Source organism: Phoenix dactylifera, unplaced genomic scaffold, assembly GCF_009389715.1.
Source record: "Phoenix dactylifera cultivar Barhee BC4 unplaced genomic scaffold, palm_55x_up_171113_PBpolish2nd_filt_p 000119F, whole genome shotgun sequence".
Taxonomy (NCBI): Eukaryota; Viridiplantae; Streptophyta; class Magnoliopsida; order Arecales; family Arecaceae; genus Phoenix; species Phoenix dactylifera.
Genome location: NW_024067687.1, coordinates 394,854 through 416,931, shown reverse-complemented (window position 1 = coordinate 416,931; position 22,078 = coordinate 394,854). Strand labels below are relative to the sequence as shown.

General features: G+C 41.5%; 1 protein-coding gene across 1 annotated transcript in view; it reads left to right on the top strand.

The window, feature by feature from the left end:
* Positions 1-22,078, top strand: part of LOC103724163 — a 56,391-nt gene that overhangs the window by 5,366 nt on the left and 28,947 nt on the right. The window contains exons 2-3 of the mRNA XM_039116670.1: positions 4,842-4,969; positions 16,392-16,561. Coding sequence (XP_038972598.1) covers positions 4,842-4,969; positions 16,392-16,561 — 298 coding nt within the window. The remainder of the gene's footprint in view (positions 1-4,841; positions 4,970-16,391; positions 16,562-22,078) is intronic.

The window sequence follows — 22,078 nt, the reverse complement described above, 5'->3', positions numbered from 1 at the left end:
TAATACAAGAGCTCATAAATGATCATTCTTTAGAGTTACATAGAGCTTCTCTTGCCTAAGAACTTGAAACATCTTCCTCAAATGAATAAGATGTTCAGCTTTGCTGTTGCTGTAAATGAATATATCATCAAAATAGACTGCTAGAAATTGCTTGATGGATGGCTTGAGCACCTAAGTCACAACATACAAGAAAGTACTAGGTGCATCGGTCAACCCAAAAGGCATAACCAACCACTCATAAAGACCATCTCTTTGGTCTTACAGGTGGTTTTCTACTCATCACAAAGTCTAATGTAGATGGTACCTACTCCTAAGATCAATATTAGAAAACCACTTAGACCCTACCACCATGTCAAACATGTCACCATATCTAGGTATAGGAAACCTATACTTGATGGTCATCTTATTAATGGTCTGGCTATCCGCACACATGCTAGCTACCATCTTTTTGTGGAGTTAAAAGAGTAGGTACAGTCCATGGACTTAGGCTTTCCCTGATAAGCCTTTATGCAAGAGATCATCTATTTGTCTCTCCAACTCAGCATGCTCTTTTGGATTCATCCTGTAACATAGCAAATTTTGTAATGATGATCTAGGCACGAGGTCAATGGCGTGGAGATGTCCCCCCATGTTTACCACCCGTCGGGTAGAAAAGGGACCTCTCCTGAACGTAAGCATTCCCTGTATCAGTCTAGCACTCTAGTCTTTATGGCACAATTGTATTTCCTGCATCTTCTCCAGATCGATAGCCGGCATCGGAGGAAGGGGTGGGAGAGGTAGCGGTTTGATGCATCGAACTAGTGGGCTCAGCATCTGATAAAGCACCGGCAGCGAGAACTATACCGGTTTTCAAGACCGGAGCTATCAACCACTTCCATTGCGAGGAAGAGCCCCGAAACAGGACCTAAGCAAAGGAGTGCCATTAGAGGGTCGACGTTTGCGGAGCAGTAGTCCATGGCTAGCTGATATATCACGGTTTCACCATCAGAGGAAGGAGATGGAAAGAAAGGGCGAAGTACTTGCTTCCCCCCTTCGCCTCGCCATGCCACTTCTCAGGGATAACATCACTAAACTCACTAACCTCTTTGAAGTTTCTCTTACATTCTTCTTGTGAATCTTTCTCTTAGACACCAATGCAAACATTACCTTGTGCTCTTTAACTTTGTTGAAAAGTTGTTTTTGATTGAGCACATGGAGCAGCCTTTTCTGTTCAGCTGCTAAAGATGTAAAACCCCTCTACTGATCCTTGCTCACTTGGTTGGGAAGGATTGAGCTTGATATTTTACCATCATGCATAAATATATAGCTTTATTTTTTGATTTCAGTTCAAAAAAATTCAAAAAAAAAAATAATGGTTCTCCTTGGAACGATAGGGTATGGATCTATATCATACCATGCTGGTCACCGATCGATATGGATCCTAATGTTAGTTCGGCGAACCTTGGTTCAATGTTTTAAATGGCTAGGACAATAGAAAAGATTGTGGACTAGAAACTAGCTAGATTGCAAAAAATAATAGAAAATATATATTAACATTGATGCACTATTGCTTCTGTAAGATAAGGTACCAAATCTACCTTGGAGTGACCCAAAAAAATCTTTTACTTAACAATATGATACCACCTCCAAGCTAGCTGTCCTTGAACATAAAAGGCTAGATATTGCGCCATTTCTCCATTGTTTTGCTTCACCCCCTGATCTGATTTGGTGCTCTTAGGAGGGTTGGTATGATGATATTGTGGATGTGGCTTGGATAGGTAAATAGGATGGCTATGTATAGCTTAGGCTGTGCTTGGCATCATTGTTACTTTTCTTTTTTAAAAAAAATTGGAACAAGAATTCTATTTCTATTTTCTTTTTCAAATTTCTGACAATAGAAAATATGTTTGGTCCACTCTTTTTTCTTTTCTTTTTTTTAACAACGAGGGTTTGTGATGTGGCCGGCGATGAGGGTGAGGGAGGGGGGATGGGGCCGATGATAAGGCCAAGGATGAGAAAGAGCTTGACATTCGGTGGAGAGGCAACCAAGGGAGAGGGAGTGGTGATGGGGTTGGCGACATGATCGAGGACGAGGGGTAGCTCGACATCAGCCGGAGAGGTGGCCAATGAGGCCTGGGGAGCCAGCTTAGTCGGGTAGGGCGATGGGGTTGAGGGCGAGATTGGGTGGAAGAAGGGTCGGGAGGAGAGGGGTGAAAACCCACTTTTAAAAAATGTTTTAAAAAAAACAGAATAACTAAACATGTTTTCTGTATCGGATTCCGTATTTTTGTTTTTATTTAAAAAAGAAATAGGAAAAAGGTACCAAATAGGGCCCTCGTATTTCAGGTTTGAAGGTAAATGTTTAAGGTAGTATAGAGGAAGGATGAGAAAGGGGTTTGCTACAGATTCAGCCATCAATGGGCGGAGATGAAACCTGCAGCAACTAAGGCATTAGGAAGTAGGCTTCTGGGTGGCTGTGGAATTATAATGAAAATATGGCAGCAACAGAGGTAAATGAAACCAAAAAAAAAGAAAAAAGAAACTAAAGGGAAGATGGAGAAGGGGAGAGAGAGTGTGTTCTATCTCAGAGAACCAAGTAAGGCATCACACCATATTATTCTCACAGTAAGAGGAAACTAGAGATATTTCTTCTTGCCATATGTTCATGCCTACATAATTGAGATACAAGCCTTTATATAGAAGTAAAGATATAAAGATAATACTTATTTGATGAGAATGTTTAGTTCTTATTTTTTATCTCGACTCTAACAAAAGCTCTAAGCCTCATCTCTTGGTTACAAAGGTAAAGGTAATCACAACTAAGTAGATTAAGATTAAGTTAAAATTTAAAATTTTGAAAAAAATCAAAATCAAATAAATCTAAACGATCACCGCTCCTAACATCCATCAATCCTTTGGCAAAAACAATCTGCAGCATGGATGATCATATAATTGAACAATGTGGATCAATCCTGGCAGCATGACATGCTATCAAACCACAAGATTGAGGGTTGGGCAATCAAATGATGTTTCCTTTGTGCATAAGCTTGAAATCCAAATCTCCATCAACTTTATCTTAGTGAACTAGAATGTTGGTGTAGCCTGATCGATTAGAAGTAGTCAAATCAAGTGATTGGTGCACATGGATCAGAAGGACTTTTTCATTCTTAGAGAGGTTTAGATAAGTGATAGAGACTAAAACATGGTGAGATCTGTAGAAAGCTAGAGTTATGGAGATTGACATAATTTAGGTGAGATGACACATCAGCTAAGGGTAAGTGAGTGAGAGTCCAGTAAGGAGCCGGTTCCAAGAGTGAAACAAAGAAAGGGAGATGAGATGAGGCATCCTACCATTCTCAACGATGCTTATCATTCTTTCTTGGTTTTCCCCCTTTTTTCTCTTTATCTTTTTCATAGTACTGTTGCTGTCTTTGGCTTCTATCTTCTCATGATTCTCTGATCTTCATCTTCTTTGAAAATGACTTTTATCTTCATTTTCCTTATTGGCCTGGACATTGTTATTTTCTGGAATTTATTTTATTCATCAGTTTTGTTAGTATATTGTATGAGCATCAACTAAAATTGATGGATATTGTTTGATTTGCTACTATGTGCAGGCAAATCTTCATTATTGGTCAGATCCATTGTTTCTTGTGTTAAGCCATGATTTTTTTTGCGGGCGGGCTTAAATTTCTCAACAGCAACCAGTTGGTTGTCAAACTATTCTAAATCTAATACAAGGTCTTGGAAACTCTAGTAACTTAGAGCAAATTTTTTTTTTTTTCAAATTAATTAGTTTCGTGCATGCAGAATTTTCAACATAACAGTATTTTGTATTCTTCATATCTGCATGAAACTCATAATAGGCATTTAAGACTCCAATTTGAGACCTCCAAGCAATATATCTAGGCTTTAGAAGATTGAGCAATATCTAATGATTTTTGGTTGATTCTATTGTAATAAATCAACATAACGAAGAGGAAATTTGAGCTAGTACTAGTGTAAAGAATAAAGATAATAAGGTTATGGACATCAGAGGACCTGAATAAGAATGAAGTGAAGGTAAGGAGGGAAAAGGAAAAGAAAAGGTATAAAAGGAATGAAGTAATATTGATCAGCCTCAAATTTTCTATTTCCAACATCAAATAATGTCTCCAATACAAGCATTGCAAATTTATGAAACCCTGACTTATCTTTTTATTCTTTCAAAAATACTTCTAGAAAGAGGGCCAACTCTTTTATGTAATGCCGAAAGTGGGAGATAAGGTCTGATGCCCTTTCTCCTTCTCCTTTTCCTCTTTTCCTCTTCAACCAAGCCCTAGCATTTCTAACCTCAGTAAGCTAGCTGATGTGAAATTGAATTTTAGTCATGGTTCGTTGCAAGCTAATCCAAGCTCTCTAAAGACCCTTGAGGTGTTTTAGTCTCACTCATTGAAGATAAAATAACTGAATCAATAATATATTTTCGGCAGCACTGCTGACATCTGCTAGCATTCTTGTATATCATATTTTGTAAACTGAATCAGCAAGATCCTAGTCTTAATATTCTATTTAACATTTTTTTTTCTCTAATGCATGGTCATTGCATTTGATAAAAATAAATTTGACTAATTGTTTGCCTGGCGTACCACATATATTATTTGGATAATTTGATGAAATAACTCTGTGATTCTCGTGAATCAGATATTTCGCCATGTGATTCACAACATGATTGGCTATTTAGTTACTTAAAAGTAGATATATTCCTATCCAAACAACTCTGTCAATAGTTGTAGTTGAAGACCTGTATTCTTCTTATCTATTCTTCTTCACATTATTGTGATATCTTTATTTATGGTAACTTGCTGAAGTACCGATTTCAGCTTTACCATTGAAGAAATCTAAGCCTAGAAGGTTAGTCAGCTTATGTCTTGGATTCCTTGGGCAACATCTTGAGGACATCATCACAGATATATCAGAGATTGCCACAGGATTCCCACCTGATATTAAGGTACTTCATGAAATAATGAATTCAAGTCTCAATATCCAGACTTTTGGACTACGTCATATTTTGTTTTGTTTCTGTAAAATAACTCTTATTGTTTCTGCATTAGCTGCACTAAAAGCTATTGTAGATTTGTACTCTCATAACCTTTTGTTGAGGTATTTTTAACTTATTGTGGTGATTATTGTACTAACCTTTTCATTCTAAGGGTACCGATTATCTTATTGAAAGCAGAATTTGTCTTGGAAGGTGAATTGAGGCATCTCTGTAATCTGGTGCATCTTTATTTAAGTACTCAAAGCTTGGCTAGATTGATGCTTTTTTTCTTTAATGTATTAATTCAAGAAAAATAGTAAGTAATGACTTGTGCCATGAGCTGTACACTGCACTTAGGCATGCATGTGCAAGTTGCATGTTCAATCTTTATAGTGTATTATCCATCTAATACTATAATAGACTATGCAAAAGACATCTGTGAATTTCACTTTATCATGGGTATGCGGTACAAGAGACTGCTTCAATCTCTTTAGCCCTTACTCTCTTGAACACAAGTAGAATGTACAGTTAAGAATTATTGTAGATATGGTTTGCCGTACCGGTCCGTGCCGGTACGGCCTCGGATCGGTACCGGATCAGTGTGGAATCCGGTACTGTTAGCTTATCGTTGGAGAGCCGGTATGAGACCAGTACGGAACTGGTACGGACCGGTATGGGATCAACGTGTATCAGCGTTGAATTCGGAACCGGTACGGGACCGGTACTGTACCGGTCTGGGCTGCCACCGGTACGCCGACCGGTACTGGTACGGCGGACCTTGATTATAGAAATGGTAAGCATTTAGGTTATTCCACTGAATAGATGCATCAAGGAGAAAGGATGATGTAACAGAAGTAATATTGGCCTAATGGCAGGATGTCAACGGGATAGGGATTGTCAAATGTACTCATCAAAATGATGAGCTGATATAATGCTTGGAAAAAAGTAAAAAGCGGTTTAAGCATTTGAGAAGAATACATGCTATATGATGCATGAAAGTAACCAGGTGTAATGCTAGAAACAACTGAAGTGTGCCAGTAAATTGAGACAGTGCTGGTAGGTTAAAACTAGGAGGTACTGTTGTCCAATCCTTGAGTGCATCTTAGCCTTTAATTAAACAATGGGGCAAGCAAGGGCATTGCCAACAATTTCCAATGGATTTATAGAATAAATAAGAGCTTAATTAGACTTAGGTAATCACTCATTTCTATATTTACTTAGAAGTAGGGGATAAGAGAAGGTTGGGGGGGGGGCAATGGGTTCAGTTGGGTTGGCTTCAGTTCAGGTTGATCAGGGTTTGGGTCAAAAAAATAAACCCATGCGCAACACATGGATTTAAATAAACCCATACCTACCCACCAACCCATTCAACTTTTCACTTACTAATCATATATGTATATAAGATGAAAAAAAGCAAATCATGGTGTACAAAGATCACGGATAACAAAATCAAATTTATCCTCAAATATATCATCGAAATCACAGTAAATTTAGGAATTTGGGATACATGAAGTCAATAAACTAATCAAGGATAAAAGTAGCTGAAATGCAACTGCACATCCCAAAGCCTGGTGGCTCATTTTGTTTGTTACTCTTTATAGCCTACATCGTTTCAGTGTACCAAACCACATAGAGAAAAAAGAGAACTATCAACTATGCCGAGTTTAGGAGCTGGGTGGTTCTCAACTGGTTCAATCATTAACCATCAGGTTCAAGGGGGCAGGGGGGCTAAAACTGAAGCCACCGGTTATAATCAGGTTGATTCTGGCTTGACTTGGAATTGACCTACCTCTAGAAAAAATCCCGAAACCTGTTTATTCTGGACAGGTTTTGGGAGGGAGGGGGGGTGGGGGGTGTTTGCTTGTGCGAGAGTTTGCCACTTGCAAGGGTAAATGTTTGCAAGAGATATATTGCGATAACTAGGGTTGTCAAAGGCATGCTTAAGATGTGCCTAGCCACAAGGTGCAGGCGAAGCTACCCTGAGCTCCTACCTTGTAGTGAGGCAGAATCCTCTTAGACAGGTGCATAAAAAGCCTCAAAGCTGCACTTTGAGGCTTAAGTTGCAAAGAAGTGCGCTTTCTTAAATAAAGCTGATCTCTTGACTGGATCCACGGGAATAAATCTCAGCAATTTATCAAAGCTCCGCATTGAAAAGTCGAGGAAATATGGTTGATTTGGTAAGGGAAAAAGGGGAAAAGAGGAACTCCAAGGGGCTTACTGGAGCTCTAGGGTTTGGTGCGGCAGGCTTCTCCTCTCTCCTATGTGGCAGCATCAAGCCATCAACCAGGTAATCTTCTTTTGGTTTTCTTTGGACAAGGGCATCCACGCTACTGAATGTTGCTAAGATCATGATTGTAGTGAATTGTAGAGTGAGTTAGATAGGATTGGATCGTGCATCGAGTCACAGATTGTGAAATTTTCTGATTTATTCAATGTATAAAATATAAAAATTGAAATATGAGTCAAATGCAAAATATATATGAAGAATAAAGAGCCATCCATACAAGAAGTCTGTGTGAAACAAGGGGCTAAAGTCCTCCCTTTTTGTGTTTCCTCCTCCTCCTCCTCCCTCCTCATTTTTTGTTTATTTTCTTTCCTATTCTTTGTGTTCTTTGTGTTTTCCATCTTGTTTGGATAGGGCATGCCTGGTTCTAGATGCATCAATGGACCCTGCGACTGTGGGGGAGCAAAGTCCTTTTATTTCCTTCTTCATCTTTTTCTTTTGTTGCTGCTGCTGCTGCTGCTCTTCATCATCACCTTCTCCTTCTTCTTCTTCTTCTTCTTCTTCTTCATCAGCTGTTGCTGCAGCTGAAGTTGCAGTTATGTCTCTGTCCATCTGAAACAAGCGGAGGAACATGCCATGTCCGCCCTATGTGTAACGACTGTAATTTATAGATTTGTAATTTTGTGCCTACTTCGTGAAGGCATGCATCTTGCGTTGCACCTTACATATAGGCTCCAAGATACCTTGGCACCTTAGTGCAAGGGATGATGTTTGGTGGGTATAGCATCAGTCAAAGTTAAGAAGGCTCAATGGACTGAAAAATATTTTGTTAACTTGCCATAAATCCTTTAAAGATTGGGCCAAATTCCAAGATAAGGAAAATCTGGGCAAGAAAGGGGTTCGCCATGAAACATATTTGACTAGTTGGCAGGTGTAATCATCTACCTTTTTATTTGCGGTTAAGCTCACACAACGAAGAAGCAACGCCCCAAAATTCCCCTAGACTTTTAAGAGTCTAGAAGAATAAGTAGGGAGGAATTAGGTAAACTCGTATTTACTATAAAAGCATTGGTTGCTTGAAATCTTAAATGGGGTAAGCAGGGTGAGTTGAACTTGCCTAATGTTGAAGTCATGGGTCCGAATCATGTGATACAATGCACAATCTCCCTTCAACCCTTTGAGCGAAATGTGGCAAAAGGAAGGAAAATCTATGTATCTATCATCATAATCAAGTCATCAACCAACTGCAAGGAATGTTAACAAAGAATGTTGGAGCATCAAAATCAAGGTCCGCAATCTTGGTATTGGGTATCGTATCGGTATCTTATTGATTCGGTACGATACGGTATATACCTCTATATCGAAATAGTTCTCTAACTATTTTCTCAATTTTTATCTCGGTACATTTTGGTATGGACCTGTACACACCTTGGTATGCCTCGGTACATATGGTACGACTCGGTACATGTGGTAAGCCTTAGTATGGGGCGGTATGCCTCGGTATGGGCGCTACGGGGCTTGTACCAACTTGAAGGTATGTTTTGTACCACTTTTCTTTCGGTATGGTATGGTACGCAACATACTGGGCGGTACAGGGCAGTACGATAGACCATGATCAAAATTATCTGACAATCCAAATTTAATATCTTAAGTTCGTAGTTATTTTATCTTTTAATAAGTTTTAGTCATTAGGTTACTTAGTGCTTAAGTAACTTAGATATCAAGTTACTTGGCCCCCAAGTTAAAGTTACTTGTCCATCAAGTCGCTTGGCCTACAACCCCAAGTACTTGTTTTGTTTTTAATATTTCGGTAGACCCAACTCTCGGCCGTAGCTGGGCATGGAATTGGAGGCACTACCTTTGCAAGTTCGGCGCCTACTGGAGAGGCACATCGGGGCGTCTTGGAGGAACCCACATCCCTACCACCTCGGCGGACCTTCGACCACCCCATCAGGTTGAAGGATGAATCCAGGCCCATCAACGTTCCACCATACCGGTACGCACATTGCCAAAAAAATGAAATTAAAAGGCAGGTGGACACCATGTCAAAACAAGGGCTAATCCGCCAAAGTTCAAGTGTTTTTCTTTACCAGTCCTGTTGGTGAGGAAGAAAGATGGGATGTGGTGCTTCTGCACCAACTACCGGGCCTTAAACGAGGCAACTATCAAGAATCGGTTTCCTATCCTGACCGTGGACGAAATGCTCGATGAGTTGCATGGAGCAAAGTATTCACATGGTTGGATCTGACGGTCAGGTACCATCAGATACGGATGCGGGAAGAAGTCGTCCACAAGACAGCCTTCCATATCCACTCAGGGCACTACAAATACTTAGTCATGCCGTTCGGCCTGTGCAATGCACCTTCAACTTTCCAAGCGGCTATGAACGAAGTGTTTCGATCATATCTACGAAGGTTCGTGATAGTTTTCTTCGATGATATTTTGGTCTATTCTAGAACTATGGATGTTGCAGCACCTGAAACGAGTCCTACAAATCTTGGAAGAGCACCACTTTTATATCAAGCCTTCGAAGTGTGCCTTCGTCTAAGAAGAATTGAAGTAACTTGGGCACATTGTCTCTAGAGATGGTGTGCAAGTTGATCAAAGGAAGATCGAGGCCATGACCGACTGGCCTCTACTGAAGGACATCTCAGCCTTAAGGGGATTACTGGGGTTGACTGGATACTACCGGCAGTTCGTGCAACACTATGGGCTGATCGCAAAGCCGCTGACCAACATGTTAAAGATGGGCGAGTTCCAATGGTCTGATGTAGCAAGAGAGGCCTTTGATAACCTTAAGAGGGCCATTGTCACGCTCTCGACCCGAAATCACGAGTCGGGGGTCGCGCCAACCGCCGCACACCCATAGGAAACTCTCCCCACGAGCATGCAAACATCTTAACCAAACATCTCAATTATATAAATCTAAAATAATTTAACTGAATAAATGCAATCTTATTCCATCGACTAACTCAAGTCATAAGGTCTCACAGTTCTAAATACGCAGCGGAACAATAATTTACCAACATGCAAAAACCTAGTTCTTAAAATAACAAAACCTTGCAATGTCCTGCAATCATAATAAATGTCCAAGATAATAGATCAACGTAAATAACCCTAATCTAAGATAACTTGTGCCACAATCCTTCTAGTCGCTCTCCCATTTTGGAACCCTAATAGACTAGTTCTCGAAATCTGTAAAACAACAAGAAATTGTATAATGAGCTAAATAGCCCAGTAGGTAATGAACACTCTAGCTAGATAAATAAGCAATAATATGTAGAAAATAAATATATATGCAGTTCCAAAGTACAAGTCAAATATTTCTTAAATTTTTAAGATTCTTTTCACGGTTTCGAGATTCTTTCACATATTCAATTCATCTTGTCGATCCTGGACTATGATCACATGTTTTCTATGGCAGGGTCATCAACATCGACTAATCTTCTTGCGGTGAGTCCTTCAGGACAGTCAATTGCCAACGTATCTGTTCCTATTGGCGGGGTCCTCAACATAACCAGGTTGAAGTTCAATTAGTTCTCTATTTCATATTTCAGTCATGAAGACATGTAGTGTCAAAACCAAATGTTGTTCATATCTTAATTTATTTCAATTTACCAGATTCAACTCAGCCAGGAACTATGACCACATGTTCCCTGTGGTAGGGTCATATCACCGACTAATCTTCTTGTGGTACCAACGTATTAGCCCCCATTGGCAGGGTCCTCAACATAGCCCGATTGCGAGTCTGAATCTATTTCATGTTATTATCTTTTCTCACATTATATTCATTGTTCCAAACCGAATGGTACAATGTTAGAGCAATCAAACACAATCCAAATCAGAAGCAAATACGTTCAATCAGAGTCATACAATATTCTAAAAATATATATATAACCCATGCATCAAATTCGTAATCATGAATAATTCGATTCGTAAAATATATATAGTTTGCCGATAAATCTAGTAAAGAGGTTACATTACTTATCTTGCGAACGCGATCCACAACAAATCCAATTAATTCCGCAAATTCCTCGCAGAACCTAATATTCAAAAATCATATTCTTCTTTTAAAATTCATCACAATATTTGTATACAAAAACTTAAATTTTAATATACTTCCATGGCTGACCCTGCAGAAGTGCCTAGCACTCCAAGTTCGGGTTTATACTCGTAAACCACCCCCTCTCTTTATTATTATTATTATTATTTTTTCTTTTCTTTTATTTTCTTTTTTCTTTTTCCTTCTTTTCTTTTTCTTCTTCCTTCTTTTCTCTCCCGACTCCCCTCTTCTCCTTTGGCGCAACAGGGGATCCGTGACCCCCCCGCCTCCTTTCTTCTCGGTCGAACCTAAGGGCGGCCGCGGTGGCCGGCCCCGACGGTGGTATGAGGTGACGGAGCAAATCCAGCCACCCCCAGCGGCTGGCGGCGGCGGCGGCGGCGAACATGCCGGCGGCTAGAGCTCACATGTCGAAGCCGTTTTGGACCCAAATCCGGCGATTGGCCGGCTCCAAACCACAACACATCATGGCCAAGCACTGAGAGAAGAGGAGAGGAAGGCTGAGGACTCTTGCCTCCGCCCCGACGTAGATCCGACGCCTCTCTTCCTCTCCGGCGGCAAAGGAAGAAGAAGGCCACCCAACGGCCCTCTCTCTCTCTTTCGGCGGCAACACGAAGAAGAAGAAGCTCCGACCCGAGGGGAACTCGGGCACGACGGCTCTACCTCGGGTGGCCTCAATGGAAGGAGGAAGAAGCCCTAAAAATAGTGCTTCCTTCTTCGGGATGAATTCCTTCCATCCCGCTGCCTCATGTGCAGGAGGAAGAAGCCCTTAAAACAGGGCTTCCTTCTTCTTCGGGATGGATTCCTTCCATCCCGCTGCCTCACGTGCTTGGGACTGGGCCGGTCAAGTGGACCGGGCCCAATTCCAGGGTCTCACAGCCATGATGCAGACCCAGGTGTTAGCCCTACCAGGCTTCAACAAAACTTTTGAAGTATATACCGATGCAAGCAGCGAAGGTATTGGGGCTGTTCTGGTGCAGGAGAAGAGACCGTTGGCCTATATCTCCAAGGCTTTGGGGCCAAGGAAGAGGGCTTGGAGTACCTATGCAAGGGAGTTACTGGCTGTAGTTCATGCAGTGAAGGCATGGAGGCCCTACCTCTTATGCAGGCACTTTACCATCATCACAGACCAGCAGACATTGCAGCATCTCCTACACCAAAAAATTGTAACACCTTAGCAGTAGAAGTTCCTTGTCAAGCTGCTGGGATTTGAGTACGATATAGTATACCAGCTAGGCAAAAAGAACAAAATTGTAGATGCACTATCCCAAAAACAAAGCAACCAAGTTCTATAGGTCGCAGAAGAAGATGGACAGCAGACTTGTGCTGCTATCAGCGGGGCAGATTGGCGGATTTGGAGCCAAATCCGCAAAGCCACTAAGTTAGATGCTCGAGCCCAGGAGATCCAAGAGAAAATTGAAGCATCTACGGGTGGTGTTGCCAACTTCCAGCTAAAGGACGGACTGATCTATTACAATGGTAATATTTATGTTCCTGACGTCCCTAATTAGAGAAAGAGCATCTTAGACCACTTTTATAACAGTAAGGAAGGGGGTCATTTGGTTTGGCTTCTCACCTATTTGCGTGTGAAGCATTTTTTCTTTTGGAAAAGACTGAAGCAACAAGTCAAAACTTTGGTGGCCGAATGTGACACATGCCAAAGGATCAAATATGACCCAAGAGCACCCTCGGGACTGTTGCAACCACTTCCCATACCGAGCCTTATTTGAGAGGATTTGTCCATGACTTCGTAGAGGGATTGCCGGTAAGCAAGGGCTACGAAGTGATCATGGTAGTGGTGGATCGGCTGAGTAAGTATGCACATTTTATTCCCCTCAAACATCCTTACACAGCCAAATCCGTAGCCAAAGCATTCGTGGAGATGGTGGTGCGGCTATATGGAGTGCCGAGGAGCATCCTCACGGACTGAGACAAGATCTTCATGAGTACCTTTTGGAAGGAACTGTTCATACTGCAAGAAAGCAAGCTGAAATACAGTTCCTCATACCACTCGCAGACAGATGGACAAACGGAGGTCACCAACAGGACTCTAGAGCAGTATTTGCGCTGCTTTTGTCATGAGCAACAGACAAGATGGCAAGATTACCTTACATGGGTTGAATTCTGGTACAACACTTCCCATCACTCTTCTATTAAAATGAGTCCTTTTGAGTTAGTTTATGGGAGGCCTCCTCCACTGTTAACTTCTTATGAGAGAGGCACGGCCAAAAGCAATGAGGTCGAGAAGGAATTGATGGCAAGGGACGAAGTCCTTGCAAATATTAGAAGGGAGCTTCGGAAGGTGCAGGAGAGAATGAAAAGATACTACTACCAAGGTCGAAGAGATGTCTTCGGGCCAGGCTAGTATGTCTTCCTGAAGCTAAAGCCTTTTAAACAAAAATCACTCAAGAACAGGTTCAGCCACAAGCTATCGCAAAGATTTTACGGGCCATTCAAGATAATGGAACGTATTGGAGAAGTTGCCTACCGATTGGAGCTACCAGCCACATCCCTACTCCATCCAGTCTTTCATGTATCATGGCTGAAAGAAAAAGTAGGTAACCCGACTTTAATTAAGCAGGAACTACCGTCCTTTGATGAGGAGTGCCGATTGCTTCTTCAACCAATCGAGGCCCTCGAGTACCGCATACGGCGAAGCGGACGAGTTCGCCAGAAAGTATGGCAAGTCCTTATTCAATGGGGCAGATTGCTAAGGGAGGATGCTACTTGGGCGGACTACGATGAGGTAGTCCAGAGGTATCCGAATTTCATCCTTGAGGACAAGAATGTTCTTAAAGGGAGGGGGATTGATGGAAACCTCCGCGAACAGCGCCGCGATAGCACCAAGTTCGGCAAGGTCTGGGCAACATTTGGGGACCAGATCGGGCAACTAATGAGCCTAGAGGCCGGCCTGGCCATAGCCGTCCAAACGAATCAAAGGCAAACAAGCGCACACACAAGCCATGACCAATGCCTGTGCACGGAATTGGCACCAACAACAGCGTGCAGGACCAGCCCGCGCGCTAGAATACACCCCATCAGCTCAGCGGGCGCTAGATCGCACAAAACCGTTTGCGCGCACGCAGCATCGCGCGCCAGGTCGCGCACAGAGGCGGACCGCACCAGCCAAACAAGGCAACGATCGAGCACGCAACCCACAAGCTTCTGCGCGCCCATCCAGCCGCATGCGCACACGCGCGCACACTTATCTAGTTCGTGGGCCAGCGGCCAACGCATCTGCGCTTGCGGGCCTGGCATACTTTGGTCAAGCATGGCAAGCATATCCGCGGTAGCAGCCTTCCCTACTACTCTAGCGGGGCATCCGACCAAAGGCCACCCCGAGGGTTCCAAAGTACGGAGGGGCATTGCAAACGGGGCGACAACAGCTTACAGGCTGCGATAGAAGATTTTCCTACTGCCTTAATGGGGCATCCGGCCAAAGGCCACCCCGAGGGTTCCAAAGTACTGAGGGGCATTGCAAGCGAGGCGACAACAGTGCAGAGGCCCCGGCAACAAGTTTTTCTACTACCTAGCGGGGCATCCGGCCTAAGGCCACCCCGAGGGACCCAAAGTATTGCAGGGCATTGCAAACGGGGCTGGCCCGTATGCGCATTCCGGGGTGCACGGAAGGCGCATCCCGGCCATCTGCGTGCGCGACCTTGCATGTGCTCGTAGTTTTCCTTCAAGCCAGAACGCGCCCGTATATCCGACCGTGCGTAGGTCCCGACAGCCGCGCGAGCTAGGCCGGGTAGCAGAAGACTTGCGCGCGCCATCCTCGTGATCGAACCAGCCAAACATAGCCAAATGCGGCCAATCATAGCCAACCATGGCAAAACCAATCCAACCGCAGCCATCCGCGGCCAAATGCGCCTAGCAGCCTGCATTCGGAATTCAAACATGGGCGTCCAGCAACTACATCCCAGCAACTGCATTCAGCCTTACAGCCTATAAATAGCCTTAGAGGGGCTATTGTGCAGGATATTCCAAAGGGTCAAGTAATCTGTGTAAAATCCTCTTGTGAGGGTTGGCCTTAGGGCTTGGGCTAGGGAGAGCCACATCAAATTCTCACTAGATTGAGCTAGCAAGAGGATTTTCTCCTCTGTTAGATTAGGCTATTAGGGGTTCCCTCCGAATCCTTAGAAGATTAGGCTAGTGCGAGTGCCTTGTTATGCCCACTAGATTTATTTGTCTGCATTTGTATTTTGTTCATTCACATTCAAGTTTGAATCAAAAGCCACTTTGCTTTCATTTTTCATCCAAGTGAATGATCCAACCAAACCGAGCATATGAATTTGCTGCCACTTCCAATTCCTACGAGTAGAACCTTGGTGCTACCTTCCAATCGGTCCACGACAGCATTGTAACCTGGCATGAAGCCAAGAAGCAATGGAAGGCAATGGTGTGGGGCTTGGGGACTGTGAGCCCCCATCAGAGAGATGTCAACACTAAACTTGGAATTTAATAGATGCATATATGTTGTATGTCTAATTTTTAATATAAATATTTTGTATTTTCAATTTTATACTTAGTTAATTTAATACATTATATAGTCACACCATCCTTTAGGCATGTAACATTAAAAATTAAAGTATATTACATTTAAACATAAAAGAGGAGCTCACAAAACTTTATTTCCACTCAAACTAAATAAAGGAATCTTAAAAATCTTGAAAATAAAAAATAAAAAAGTTTTTTGGTGTATCGGGATGGTTTGGTATGGTACAACATTGGTCTCCTACCAGTATGTAGTTCGGTGTCATGACTGTGAACCTTCATTGGCATTTTATTTGCATCTCAAAATAGGATATATAATGTTCGTAAATAAGCTATCTAATTTACATGAATCTTTAAGATTCTTGTTATCATGTTCTAGGTTCACATGTCAATTGACTTGCACAATGACACCACCAAGTTGATATCTCTTGTTGCGTAATATCTACTATGACAGTATTCCTGAATTTCCCTTACATGTATGTTTCAGTTATGGGACTGTAATGTAGCCAAGATGACTGGGTTATAATGTGCAAAATGCAATTAATGCAATTGATGCAATTGAGCCCTGCAATTTAATATTACATATAAACTCTGAGCTTGCAATTGGCCTGCAGTTGGCAATGGTGGCTATTGCAAGGAGGAGAAAATTGTTGAATGATGATCGCCTCATTGTATTTGCTGAACATTCTTGGGAGATCCTAGATATCTCTGGATCTGATATCACTGATTTTGGTCTGGCAACAGTGGCAAAGATTTGTACTAATTTGCAAGCTGTTGATGTTAGGTATGTTGTTGGAATGGCTATTCAGTTATTGAAGTTAGCTTAAACAGTTTGCAGCTTTTTCAGTTGGTCTAGGATTTTCGTATGGTTTATATATTTAACGCTGTTGAAACTATTATCATTTTTAGTTGTTCTAGGATTTTTCAATGCTCTACATATTTAATGCAGTTGAACTTCTCGAAAACCAACTCTTTCTAAATACTTAAAGTAAACGTGAGATTCTTTTGCTTCTGAAACTAGAATCCAAAAAAAAGAAAAAAAAAAGAACGGAAGAATCTGTATTTCTTTGAATTATGATAGCCCACAAAGGGTGCCAATTTTAGCTCTCGATTCAAAACAAATTATTGGAGGCATGCTAGGAATTTTAGAAAAATAATCATGAAATGCAGGGATGATAAACAAAGGACCATAAATCGAGAAGCAAAAGATATAAAAACCAACTTCAAGAAATCATAGGGCTGGGTATTCTATTAGTTCTGAAAAATTTTACCAAGTCTTTCTATTAAGGTTAAAAAAGCATCAGACGTTGGTCGGTTTCATACCTCATAATGTGTGTACAATATGGGATATCAAGAGGACTATTCAAATTCATATCCTCATTTGTTATAAGCAAACACACATGAATTGTAAAGTAGTAATATCCTTTATTTTATTTGTCATATTTTTGGATTGAAAGGATGAGAAGTATCCATATTTCTTTAGGCAAATGCAGAGTAAAATTAGATATTTACAGTATTAATTATTTGTTCCAAAGAGTATAATAAATGAGTTAGATATGATAATTATGATGGAAAAATCAACCAAATCTATAAAACTTTGGATTTTAAATAAACAAATAACTATGTAACTGAAGTTTAAATATAAATAGACTATGAAGATGAAAAGAACCTTCGTTAAGATGTGTTAGTATCCATGTCCTGCTATGTGGGTATCTGTAATGGTAACTGTATGATACATCTGCATCAACGTTGGGGTTTGAGAAAAATTTCAAAAAAATATTTATATCCTAGGACGGTATACATATGAATATCAATATTTACAAATTTTGAGTAGAGAAGTGGAGAGGAAGAGGGTGGTGTCAATTCTTGAACCCATTTCAACCGACGCAAGGCATGTTGATCATGGAAATGGATATGAGCATATTCTGCATATCCATATCTTCCAAGCACCAACAACAGTAAAAGAGATTCCAGATGTATTTAACCTTTATTCTGTTAACTTTGTTTTTTTCTTCTTTTGCATTGTTTTGGTGCTCAAGAGTTTATAAAAAAAAAGGCTATCTTTTCAGATTTCGCAACTCTTATAGTTATATTTTGAAAAAGAGGCTCAAAGATATGTCAGCATTTTCGTAGCATTGAAGACACCAAGAATCATTAATTGGGATTATACAAAATCATGGACAATATCATTGATCTATTGTGTCTATGAAGAAAATATGAAGAAATAATGAAATGAATAAAGGTCGGTATACAATCTTATATGATATAGATACTGAAAAATGCAAATGTTTGATGAAGAGCTCCCAAGGATTGGTACTGTTATATAGCATGGGATAATTAGCAAGTGCGAGGAACCAATATATTGTATCTAAAATGATTTATTAGACATTTTGATCGCCTTGTAACATACCTGAATAGATAATAGCATTGGGATTTGGGACCATTGTACTAAACTTGCTGACCCAGACTAAGCTGCACTGATGGCCAGGTCATGACTTTTTGGTTCAACCGCCGAAGATTAAAAAGCTTCCCCCTTTTTAGCTTCCATATCCCACCTAAAATCTTTACCTTGGATGGGCGAGTATGATTTGCTCAAGGTAGTTTGAGTGTTTGAATTGCCTGGGTCAACGAGCTGCACAGTTTGTTAGCAATCATGGGTTTCTATTTTGACCGAGCAGAATACTATCTTGGGTGAATGGTCAGACAAATTTACTTGGTCAACTCTTCTAGCTTTTTAACATTTGTTGGCACTTGAGAAAAGATTAGTATGCTAAAGTGCTAAACAATTGGGTTAGCACTTCTTGAAAATCAACAAAATTTTTGATTCTCAACATCTTAGAACAATCTCGCTATATCTTACAATTTTTGATAATAAATGATTATTTTTCAAAACCTTGTTTTGGATCAAATCAAATGATAAGTTGTAATTAAAGGAAGATTTATGTGGATAAAATTTTTAGAAATCAAGAGGACGTGACAAGAGTATAATTAAAATCGGTGGCAAGTAGATTGACTTTTATATCTTGGATTTATTATCCAAAAGAATGGAAAGATGGATGAAGACATTGGTAATAATTATGATGGAGGAAATAAACTAAAATATGGAAAGAATAAAATAAAAGAGGTGATGATGTGCCTACTGGTTATTATGCTATCAATTCAAGCCATGGCAACTTATTACATTTTCTAAGATGGAAATTAGGTTTATAATGAGGTTTTAAATCTTGTGGGATGGGGGTGTCCCGATTTTTCCACGAAAAGGGATGTGCCGCATCCTGCTTCATCCTGATAGCTATCTCGATCAAGGTACGTCGTACCAATACCTGTAGGCATACTGGTCGCCTATCGGACTGGTACGATTGATGGAGGACCACTGCAGGTAGGATAGGGAAGGAAGTGGAAGAAGAAAAGAGGAAGAAGAAAGGAAGGCTAATTTTATTCAATTCTTCAATACCCTAATTTTTGAGAGGGGTGGTCTTTATATAGGCCTTACATCAGGTCAATCAGTTGACTACGTACCAAATTTAGGCCCTTATAAATTGGACCTTACATCACATCAATTAAGCACTTACATTGGACCATTAAACCAACTGATCACACCCAAAATTGGACCTTTATAATTAGGTCTTACATTGATCAATTGATCTAATTACTTAACTCAACAACTAACCAAATCGACTCAAGCAATAACAAAAGCAACTAATAATGCAATAAATTAGAAATGACGCAGACTCGAATGGACCCAATCCGGAGCCTGACTCAAACTGGTGGCTCAAGATCATCTCCTAGCCATAATGATGTCAATCCCTGGTGCGAACGTGAGTGAATGGCTCTGATGGCTCTATCATCTAAATGAACGGCTCTGATGTCCCGATCAACTCCTAGGTGGGAAAAACTCGACCTCGTCGAGTGCAGGTTTGGCCGGCTGTCGTACTGGTCCAGAAGGTCAGGGTCAAGGCGTTGCAACTTAGCTCTGGAAATTCATGTCACGTCAGACTCTGGTTGGCCTTTCTACCGAACAAGGTAACGTTGGTATCCACCGTTCTTGGTTGACATAACCTGCTCATCTAATATATGTTCTATTTGTTCTCTGTGTGGATGAAATTTTGTAGGTGGCAGCTCAACAACAGGTAATGGGTCAGGGTTATCATCAGAGGAAGATGTATCAACAAAGGCGTCAGAAGGGATAACTGCTGTCTCTTTATAGGAAATTAAACCTTCGATATTAAATGTCGCACTAATCCCATAGTCATCAGGAAGATCTACAAATATGCATTCAAATTAATTTTCTTTAGGACTTTGAAAGGACTCGCACTTCGAGCTTGCAGTTTTTTGAACATTCCGGAAGAAAGTCGTTCAGGCCTAATTCTTACCATGACATAATCTCCTACACTTAGCTCTTGATAACGTTTATGCGAATCAGCAAGACATTTATATTTTAAATTATTAGAGTAAATGTGTTTGCTGATCTTTTGATGCAATGAATCTAGATGCAATGCAAATGACCGTGCAGACTCAGACACTCTATGCTGATGAGACATGGAGATCAGGTCTATAGGCTACCTAGGTTTGTAATCATGCACTACTTCAAATGGACTTATGCCTATGGACTTGTTGACCGAATTGTTATATACAAACTCAGCTGTCAGTAACACTAAATCTCAGGTCCTAGCATGTTCACCTACCAGACATCTCAACAGGTTTTCAAGGCTACGGTTGATATCTTCAGTCTGGCCATCGGTTTGAGGATGGTAGGCAGAGAAAAATTTCAGTTTAGTGCCCATCATGTGCCAAAAGGTCCAAAAGTAACTCATGAATTTAATGTCCCTATCAAACACAATAGATTTATGAAGGCCATCGAGTCTAACGACCTCATCAAAATAAAGTTGGCAATTCTAGAGGCATCGGAAGTTTTAGAGCAGGGGAGAAAGTGAGCCATTTTTAAGAAACGGTCCACGACCACAAAAATGGAATCGTGCCTGATGGAAGTACGAGAAAGTCCTAACACGAAATTCATATTGACATCTTGCTATGGACACTCAGGAACAGATAGTGGAGTGTACAGACCAGTATTCTGTTTATGTGGTTAGCTAGGTGACAGGTACGACCATGGTCTGCTGAATCGGTCGGAACCGACCGGTTCAGTCTATACCTTACCGGTACCGATCTCCACCGGTATGGTACAGCGATGGAATTCGGTTTCTTGCCCGTACCGGTGTGGTTCGCACCGATACAAGCCCAAACCCGTGCGAGCCGCACCGGTTTGCACCGATACTCATGGAGAAGGGGAGAGGAGAGAGGAAAAGAAGACCTCTCGCGCTACCGGGCCTCTTTTTTCCTTCCGAGCACCTCGCGGGGAAGAAGTGCTCCTTTGCTTGCGGGAGAAGGGGGAAAGAGGAGAAGAGAGGAGAGAGGGAAGAAGAGAGGAGGAGCTCGAGAAGAAGAGGAAGAAAAAGAAAAGAAAAAAAAGAGAGGCCGTGGGGAGCGCGCCCGCACGTGGGGCAGTGCGCCCGCGCGCGGGGACGCAGGCGCGAGTGGGAAAACACGTCCTTGACTCGTGCCCGTGCCCATTTCATGCGGTGGGAATCGCGCACGGTTCCCCGTGGGCTCGCCGTGTGGGGCAGCGAGCCCACGTGCTGCCCCGCGTGGCCAGTTTGAATGCGGCAGAGTAATGCCACTCTGCAGCATAACGCGTCCGTGCGTTTTTTCAGAACCATTCGGTGCTGGTTCCGAACCGGTACCAATCTTTACTTCGGTTTGGTCGATTTGTCCAACCTTGGGTACGACACTGACTGGCAATTTTAGCCACGTCTCTCTTGAGACTTAGCCAAAAGAAACGACTCCACCATTTCAACGGTCTTGTCTGGCCCAAAATGTCCAGAAAGTCTCCAGCGTGTATTTTTTATACTAAGAAATCTCTCACTGAGGTTCAAGGGATACACAGTCGATTGGATCGAAGGAGAATTACTTTGCAAAAAGAAATCGTTCTGCTCTCGATCCACTCCGTTACGCACGGTCAAGTATATGTCCCTAAAGTCAGGACAAGAGACATACTGTTCCTTGATCCTTTCAAAGCCTATTACTTTCGTGCTCGTCAGAGATAGGAGGAAGATTCGTCGACTGAGCGCGTTAGCAACTTTGTTCTCAACTCCAGCCTTGTGCTTCAAGACAAAGGTATAAGCTTAGAGAAACTCGACTCATTGGCCGTATCTATGGTTCGATTTTTTTTAGAAGTTGAGATATTTTAAAGCCTCGTGGTCCGAATATAAGATAAACTCTCACAGTAGCAAATAGTGTCGCC